Raw genomic sequence first — 9,532 nt, forward strand, 5'->3', positions numbered from 1 at the left:
GGTACTGCTTTGCGGTTTGGCTGCACCGGTAAGGCGTTTGCCCCGGTAAGTGGTGGTGGTGGCGGTAGCTGTTGCTGCTGCTGCGGCATGTCTTGTGGTGGCCGCGCATCTTTCACTGTTCCTTTTTGCATCAAGTACTTGGTCCAGGTGCAATCCTTTGTCAGATGGTTTGACGGGTGTGCCGGATTCGGCGTGTGCCACCGGCAAGGTTGATCCATGGCAGCTTCCATGGTGTATTTTGTGGGTTCTTGCCAGTTTCTTTTCTGGGCCCAGGGTTTCTTTTCCACCCATTGTTTCTTAGGACCTGCCCATGGCTGCGATCCGGTTTTTTGCCTCTGGCTGTCGCTGGCCTCGAAATTTTCCTGCACAGCAGCAACTTGCTGCGGACCGTACCTTCGATCCGGAAAATCTTCCCTTCTTTTGTTATTCCGGTTGTCCCGGTGTTGTTCGTGGCGCAGCTGCTCCGGCTCCGGTTGCACTGCCGGCTGCGTTGGGTCTCCCAACGCGTAGCTATCCGCCACACGTATCATCTCTGCCAACGTTGTCGGCATGTTGCGCTGCAACTTTTGCCACAACGGTGAACCTCTTCTGCATCCACTGCTAAACCAAGCAATGGCTTGTGCCTCGATTACCCCTTCACAGGAGTTCCTTGTGGTGTTCCACCGGGCCAGATAATCCCGGTCTGTTTCATTCGGACGTTGCACACACAGAGCAAGTTGCTGCGGCCTGTTTGGCCTCTGATAGGTGCTGCTGAAATTGCTCACAAAGGCCTCCTCAAAATCCAGCCAGCCATTTATGCTTCCTGCCGGCAAGTTGTTTAGCCAGATTCTTGCCGGTCCAACCAAAAACGATGGTATGATCCTCACGGCCCAACGCCGGTTTCCTCCTCCTGCTACGGTTCCTCCACACTTTGCAACGTATACCGCGGTCACGTAATCCGCGAGCCAATCTTCCGGCTTTGTGGTGCCATCATATGTTTTTGTGTCACGGGGCAACATAAAGTTGCGAACTGGTGGTTTTTCTTTCATGATCCTTGGGCCAAAGCACTTCGGACCCGGAGGACCTTCCTCCTCGATCATTTCTGACAAGTACACTCTATCCAGACGGTGCCTCGCATCCCGTTCCGGTAAGTATCTCTCTCCCAAGCGTTCTCCCAATGGGTTCCGGTATGCTGCCGGTCTGGTGGAATCGGCTTCATCGTAACATTCCGGTACCGCGGCCCTTGCCTGCCGGTACCTTGGGGGATCCATTTCCTCCTCGTCGTACGCTGCCCTTGCAGCTCGATAGTTTTGCCTGGTCTCATATCTACCGGCATGATTGTTTCCGGCATAGCCTCTGGCGTAGCCTCGCTCTGCCCCTTGGCTTTTTCTACCGGCATCATGTTGCCCGGCTTGTTGCTTTCCGGCAAGAACCGGATCGTACACAGTCATCTGCTGCGCATTCACCTCTTTTTCTCTCCTTCTATCCGGATGGGGGGACGATGCCTGCCCATGGGACTTGCTACCGGCATTCTTTGTTGAACGCGCGGATTTTGAGGCCGCTGCCTTGTTCAGCTTAGCCAGCTGCTCAGCATTTTGCTGCTCTATGGTTTCCAGCAGCTCTCTGACACGCTCTTGCTGCTTTACCAAAGCCTCTCCGGAAAGCGACTCGCACAGCTCTACTGCAGCCTTAGCAGCTTTTATAGTTTTATCCGGGCTGCTATACTTAGGCTTTTCCACGATGCTAACAGATGCAGAGGCGCTCTTGCCGGTAAGAATCTCTTTGCGCAAATCTTGATCTAGGTTGCGAGCTTTTAGCCGGTTTTCCGGCATCCTAGCAGCATGCGCGCTAACAGAAGCAAAGCCATGGGCAGCGTTATACTCACGTACGGTTAGGTTCAGCTCGCGCTGCGCCCTGACGATGTCCTTGCCGCTCTCCGGCATCTTACGGCGCTCCGCCACCAGCTCCGCCGGACCCGCTGCCGGGTCGATGTTCCGCGCGATGGGGGTGGCGAGGACGTTCATCGCTGCACGGAGCGGTGTCTCCGGTGGCGCGGATGATGCTCCCGGCTGCTGCGCCGCGCTCCAGCGGTGGCTTAGCCGCACGGGTCGAAACCGCGCGACCGGCACCTTCAGCCGCAACCTCCTTTCCTGCACCAGCCACACCGGTCATCATTACCTCAACGCTGCCGGCGGCGCGGCCAGCACAAAGCCATCTTGGCGGGTCCGGTGCCACCAGCACCGGCGAGAAGCGCTGGCGCACGGGGACGGTGCCGAGGTAGACGCGGTGGCTGCCGAACTCGATGATGCGGCCGTTCTTGGGGAAGATGCCGCCGTTGGCGAAGCAGCCCGCGTTGTCGTTGATGAAGTCCATGGCGTAGATGCGCTGCACCAACGCGGACACCGTACGCTCGCCGGAGATCTCGAGGACGCCCGCCCGAATGTGAACTCCATCAAGCGCCACTTCATGCCCCACGGTGGGCGCCAACTGTCGTCGTGGTGAACGAGCAGATGCCATAGGATGGCTTAGATTGGGGCCGAATGGACGCAAGAGGATTCGGGGGAGGGTTTGCGATCAGGTGGGAAGAGATTCCGGATGGTTTCCTCAAGAACTTGGCCAAGGCCAGAGGTTGAAGAAGAAAGACACAAGGAAGAACTCCCTCTAGATCACCATTTTCATTGATTCACACAAGTTACAGGCTCTGCCTTCCTACACACGCGCGTACATACTTGCCCGTGAAGAAGGGCTGCCCCCTCTCCTTATATAGGGGAGAGGGTGGCTTATACTGCAAGAAACCCTAATGGCATCTTTGACTGGACAAACTACTTTACAGAGTTACTGTACAAAGCTACTTTAATCATAGATGACACCGGGGCCTTCTTTTATCATAGAAGCGGACGTCTTCCGGCTTCTTTCTCCGTCACCTCTCTCTTTGGCGCCAGGGCTCTGAATAAAGTTACTTTGCTTAGCTCATCCTTGTCTTCTTGCTCTGAAGAGAATCTTTGACCAGTCCTGCCGACAGGCTCTCCTTTCCGGTATCTTTTATACCGGGTTCCGGCATACCCCTTTGGGGATACCGGCTTAGCCTTGCTCTCCCGGATTCCTACTAGGCTTCCGGCAAGAACATTAAACCGGTATCTTGATGGCTCAAACCATCCGGTTTGGCATGCCTTTGGCATACCGGGGGTTATCCCCCCAACATAGATGGATCCAAACAAGGTTGGATTCATCAGCATCTAGGGCTGGCAAGGTTGAGTTAAGCCTAGGTATCCTAAGCAATTGTTCATACAAGGTGGCTATCCAGATTGGTTCATCTTGTTGGTGATAGCTAGCTAGGTTTATAGGTCCTTATAAGCAGGGTTGATGATAATTCTTTATTTACTTCAAAAGAATAACTTTTGAAGAACATACTTCTTAAATAATAAGAAGTATATCAATTAGGTTGAGGTTGTTTACGTTTGCTATTTAATTCCCTAAGCAAAGAAGGGTTGGTTCTTAAATGGGATGGTTCCTAAGTATCTCACACTAGTAGGGTTTAGTGGAGTATGGTATGTAATGCAAAATAATAGGTATGGTTACTATTAGGGTTTATCACCATGGTGTGATGCTAAGCATGGATAATTAAGGATGGTGGTCTTGGGACTAGGAGCTAGGGTTTTACACTTAGTTGATCCTAGTAGATCAACAAGTTTTATTTAGATGAGAACATAGCATAGTCATTAACTAGTGATAGGGTTCTTACATTTTATGTGGTCATGGCATTAATTTAGTTGCTACTATGGTTCTATGATTTGGAAGAAGGTACCATGATCACATGCTCTAACCTAGGGTTTAGGTTAGAAGCAATTTAGGGTTCACATGTAATAATAGAGCTAGGTTTCTAAATGAGTTGAGGGTTTAGTATTACACATGAAATGATGAGTTCCTAGTTTTCTTCCATATGGAACTAGGGTTTACTATTTACCATATAGTTCTATGATTAATAACTTCATTTTGAATTTGAAGTTATTAATAACTTCCAAGTAAAGAACAATATTGAATTTGGCATTTATTGTTTTTAAACAATTAATAATTAGGGTAATTATTAATCAGGGTTTAAATACTCCTAATAAGGATTTAGTGAGTTATTAGTAAAGGAAAATTAGTTTTAATGTTTTCCTTATTTACTTATTGAGTTTTTATTTATTTTTGGAAGTTTTCCTAATTAGTGAATTTTAATTGAATTTAGGATAATAAAAAAGGCTTATTTAATGAGTTTAAAATAATTAAATTTTTGTTAAAAATAAAATTCCATATTATATTTTTCTTGGATAGATTTTATTTTTAGGAACATTTTGATATCTCATTTGAATTTTTCTGAGTTTTTATGAATTAGATATGAATTTCTAAAATTTCTACTATTTTCAGGAATACTAAAATAACTATAAATGCTAACTGTACCGGTTCGATTTGTACCCGCAGTCGCAGACAAGTGGGGCCATTGACTAGGTCATTTGCCATGTAGGCAAAGACCAGGTCAACATCTGGAGGACCACGGCCACGTCACCCACTCGCCGGCGGCTTGACGCCGGCGGCCAGTTGAAGGTGGCGCCGCCGATTTAGTGCATCCCGGGACGCGCGGTTAGTTCCTACCGAACCCCCGTGACACGCGGAATCGAACGGTGGTGACGGTTATTCGAGGGGGTCACCGGAGCGTCGCCGGAGAGCAAGCCTGCGGCGGTGCGAGTCCGGTGAGTATCGGAACAGGAGCTACCGATGATCCTAGGACATAATAAAAGGTTTTGGAGATGCGCAGACTTACCCTGATTGTTCCTAGCTGGTCGATGGCGTCGATCATTGACGGAGACGGCGAGAACTTCACCGATTTCGGCGATCTACTGTACGGGGAAAAATCCAAAATTGGATTGATTCCGACGTCTTCTTGATGCGCGACTCCACCCAGATGTTCAACACGCTCGTGCGCTTCTCCTCCGCTACTCCACTGGCTCCAGCATGGCTCCAGACGACCGCTTCATCCTCGACTCCGGCGGCCAGTAGTTGAAGATGGCGAGAGCTGGAGAGGGATTGAGGAAGAATGGGTTAGCCTCGTGGTTCTAGGGTTTCTAGGCGGAGCTCCTGGCGTTTTTATAGTGCTTGACAAGGACGGAATCATCCTCTCCATCACCGGCGACGACCCAGATGCACCGGTGATGACGGCAAGGTTTTGGGCACGAATCCATTTGTGTTTGGATCAGCTCGGACGCGGCGATCATTGTATCCATTGTTAAACTGGTCGCACGCGTCCGCACTCGTCCTTATCGGCGACGAGGTCGTGGCCGACTGGCACAGACGCGGTGGCGAGCTCGGGAAGGAGAACGAAGACGATTGTCTTCTAATTTGGATACCGTTTCGTGATGGGCTGGTTTGGGCTGTGCTGGGCTAGCGTGGGTGGGCTGCTCAGTGGGCTGCACGGCCAGGTAAGGTCCAGGTGAGGCTCTCTCCTTTTTCTCTATTTCTGTTTTTCTTTTAATTTTTTTTTCTATTTTTGGAATTCTGTTTTAATTCACATTTGAATTCTGGTTTGTTTTGCAGGTGTTTAACAATTTGGTTTTCATGAGGTCTATTACAAGGAGCTTTGTATTACTGTATGGTTTTGTTTAATAATTATTAAGTGTATGTGAGCATTGTCACACTTTTCAATTAGACAAGTATTTAGGTATTGATTTTAATGTCCCTTTTTATTTGGATTGCCACTCCCTTTTGGAATGGTTAGAATTTATAATTTATACTCCAAGAGTTTTACAAGGTATCATTAGGACTTGATCTCATAATTGAGAATTTAGTCCAATGCATATGATTTTATGTGAGTACCTATTTGTTAGGTTTTTATAATTTCTATTATAACCCCTTTTTAAGGTTGTTACTATCTTGATCTTTGAAAGTACCTAAGGTAGGTATTGTTTCCATCATGGTTTATCTTGGTTACAAAGTTAAATGGTTGTTAACCACACATGGGTTTAATTATAGGGTTTAGCATTAGATGTCTCTTTTGTTTAATGATAAAGCATGAGAGTGCAATGCTAGGGTTCTAATTCTATGTGCTTACTGACACATGGTTTTAAACTAAAATGTGGCTTCATTGTTTTTAGTTGTGCTCACTCAAGTGGTATACAAACTAGGTTGAGATATAATTCTAGGTTGGAGATATGGGATGGCATCATAATGTATTTGGTAGGGTTTAGTCTCCCCTAACCAAGATAAGATGGTTACTTGCTTAATATTTCATGTGCTTCTCTAATTACTAAGGATTTGAGAATTGGTTTTATCTTCTACCAATTAACTTCTATTATTATCCTCAATTAATCATTAAAGTAACTACAGTGGTTATAGTTCTTTTTATAGTTAACTTTGGTCATATAGATGTATGGTTTCTCACCATTTAGAGTATAGAGTTTGACTCTAAATGTTTTCTTGTGGTTCTTAAGTGAAGAATAGGTGGAATGTAAATGTGGTAGAATTGTACTTATGATCACCAAGTGGTTCACAAGTTAAGGGTGGGATATAAGCCTAGATTTGATTACTAGTGATCTTCCTATAATTTTATGTGAGGATGAGATCTACTTATTCTAGTAGGGTTTAACTTATCCTCACATACCTCAAGAGCATGATCATGAATTAGGCATGATCAACTTGTTCTTAATATCTCCACCTCAAGTTCTTAGGGTTTATGATCATCACTCCATTTATAATGATCAAGGTTTGGATTCCTAAGGTATCTCTCATTAATTGGGTTTCTCACTTCCATGATCAAGCATTGTCTTGATCATCTAAGTTATAGTACTTCTAATTTACCTTCTTGAATGGGGCTACTATGGTTGCCTCATTAATTTATATCCCAGGAGAATGCCTGAGATATTACTTAGGGTTCTTTCCAGGGAATGATGATATAATCATCTGGGTATATGGATAATTCTATCCCTCAAATCCAAGTGTTGCCTCACTAACTTGAGTGTAACACCATAACTTGAGCTCTCTTATATAGGAATGGATTATTCTAGGGTTTATGACATGTTCCCAAGATCTCATTAGATAGTAAAGGTTAAGTCTCTACCTAGATGACTTAGTTGAGTTAGTCTCTACTTTACTTCACCAATTCATGGATATAGTCTTGTTCCATTTGATATTAGGTTATCCCATCATTTCAAAGTGAAATGGTTTAAGTCCTAATACTTTAGTTCAAGAATTGTCCTTGATTCTTAATTAGGTAAAACTAGGGTTAGTATGAATGGTCTCTCTCATTTGGGAAGGACTTCAATGCTAACCTAAGATTAGGCTCCATAGAGGTTGATGTGATCATCAATATCTATGTTTAACATAATTGGGTTCTTTCTCTAGGGATGGTCTGGAATAATATTCTAGGGTTTCTCTTTAAAGATGATGTTGTGATCATATGGATATTTATATCCAAGGTTTGCCTCTAGGTTTGTCATTGCTTCCCTAAAGGATATAGGACTCTCACCTCTCAATGTTTGATGTATAATAATATGGAATAGAGAAAGATATTTATTTCTAGAGTTGATCTCCTTGTTATGTTTCCAAGACTAAAGCAACATGAATTCCATGAGGTTCATGGTAGGATCATGGATTAGTTTAAGTCATGGAAAGGATAAGTCAAGAATGGTTTCTCCATTTTATTGTTACTTGGTTTGTAATTGAATAGATGTTCATATGCTATGGCAAGGTTTACCATATTATGATCTGTTTTGAGATCAAGCAATTAATCATTGAGTAAGGTGTTGTTGTGTTGATTATTAGTTCCATTTGATCTAACCCCTTAGATCAAATCATCTCTACCCAAAACAAGGTTTTAACAAAGTCACATTGAGATTTATAACGCTTGACTTGATGAGCTACTTCAATTGCACCAAGATCAAGTGAAACTTCAGTTACTGTGACTGTTTTACTTTAAAGCGCGAAAATTCCCCAGATTTTCTATGCATGAATGCAATGCACACATCTGTTTCCTCTATTTTTTGCAACCCCAATACCTGGGATATTACAGGTAATAATAACTAAATTATTATGAATAAAAATTGAAGACGGTGAGATAAGAGTAGTATATTTGCATCAGGTCGAGAAGTAAAACCATTTTGTCTAGTGTTGAGTAATGCAAACAAACATAACATCGAATCATTAGATTATGCCACCATTCAACTGAGAAAGAGACAGATGTTGAGCAACCTCCTACGACTGAAGATTTCACTTATAAGTATCATCCAAAGAACAAAGATTTAACCCGCTAGTAAACAAAGTTCAATTGTAGAAACCACCTCAATGGGTCCCGCCAAAACCTCAAAAGAACAAAATATTAAAGAGTAATACGTGAACATCTTCCAAATTCAAGATGCGGCCTCAACTAGTACGGCATCAAACCCTTCGTTTTTGGTCCACCTCGACCAACAAACTTTTTCATTCTTGGGCCTCCACAACCCCTCGATGTCTTTAAGATGGTCCAGAATGGCGAGAGCCTTGAACTATCCATCTAGTTTAATCTTTGGGAATAGGGTTAAACTACTGTCAAGATGACCTGGTGTGGATGAGGCACAGACTTGAGAGACTCATGTATATTTTCTAGGATCGAGACCTCGATGTCGGTGTTATCGTGGCTCAACACATGCTAAAGGAGTCTGGGGGTGGAGATCGGGAAAGGCTATACCTTGCCAATGTTCTCACTTATTTATATAAAAAAATTACTTCATAGTATCTAGATTGTTGATAAATGCATGTTTTTATTAATAGATCATTCAATATATTGTATTAAAACAGTAGGAGCCTTTCCTACTGTTAAAGTTTTTTAAAATAAGTTCCTTGGCTCGAAGGTGAACACCTGGCGGTACCCGACGACCTCGTCCCTGTCGAGCACGTCGCGGCGCCCCTTCTCGGAGTGCCAGGTGCCCGCGCCTCCGGCCACGGTGCGGCACCTGCGGGTGTCGTGGCTGCTCTTGGCCTTGACGGACGTGAAGAAATACCACTCCTCGCTCCCCCCGCCGTTCTTGGCCGACGCGGCGAGGAGGCCGGCGACGAGCGCCGCGGGCTCGGCGGCGTAGACGTCGGCGTCGTGGACGTAGTGCGCCGTGGGGGCGGGGAGCGGAGATCCGGCGATCTTGCGGTTGAGGTAGACGGTGATCAGCTCGGCGTCCTCCGGGGAGAAGGAGGCACCGCAGGGCAGCGAAGGCGGCGCCATGTGAACGGCGGGCAGAGGTGCTAGGGTTGAGAACTACAGAGATCGGGGGAGAAGGCCGGACGCTTAGAGGGAGGGGATCGGGGATTGAGGATGTATGGCGAGGCGGCGCGCGGGAGATGGAAAAGAAGGAAGGGTTGAGACAGCCAGATTGGGCAAGTGGAGCTGACATGCTGGCTGCCTGCCCTGATGGGATCGAGGCGTACGCGGCAATTTGGAAAGTCCCTTTTGCATTTGGAAATTCAGCTAGGGATGTGAAGTCGCGTGCGAGGGAGAGGGGCATGAGGTCGGTTGGTTCTTTCACAAGCACACGCCCAAGTTGTAGGCTACAAT

At 45.6% G+C, this 9,532-nt stretch overlaps 1 protein-coding gene across 1 annotated transcript; it reads right to left on the reverse strand.

The window, feature by feature from the left end:
* Nucleotides 1-8,812: 8,812 nt before the first annotated feature.
* Nucleotides 8,813-9,202, reverse strand: LOC127338174 (NAC domain-containing protein 86-like). The gene has a single exon (XM_051364403.1). It carries the CDS (start codon nt 9,200-9,202, stop codon nt 8,813-8,815), a length of 390 nt encoding a protein of 129 aa, XP_051220363.1.
* Between the last annotated feature and the right edge of the window lie 330 nt (nt 9,203-9,532).

This window comes from Lolium perenne, chromosome 1 (genome assembly GCF_019359855.2).
Source record: "Lolium perenne isolate Kyuss_39 chromosome 1, Kyuss_2.0, whole genome shotgun sequence".
Classification (NCBI taxonomy): Eukaryota; Viridiplantae; Streptophyta; class Magnoliopsida; order Poales; family Poaceae; genus Lolium; species Lolium perenne.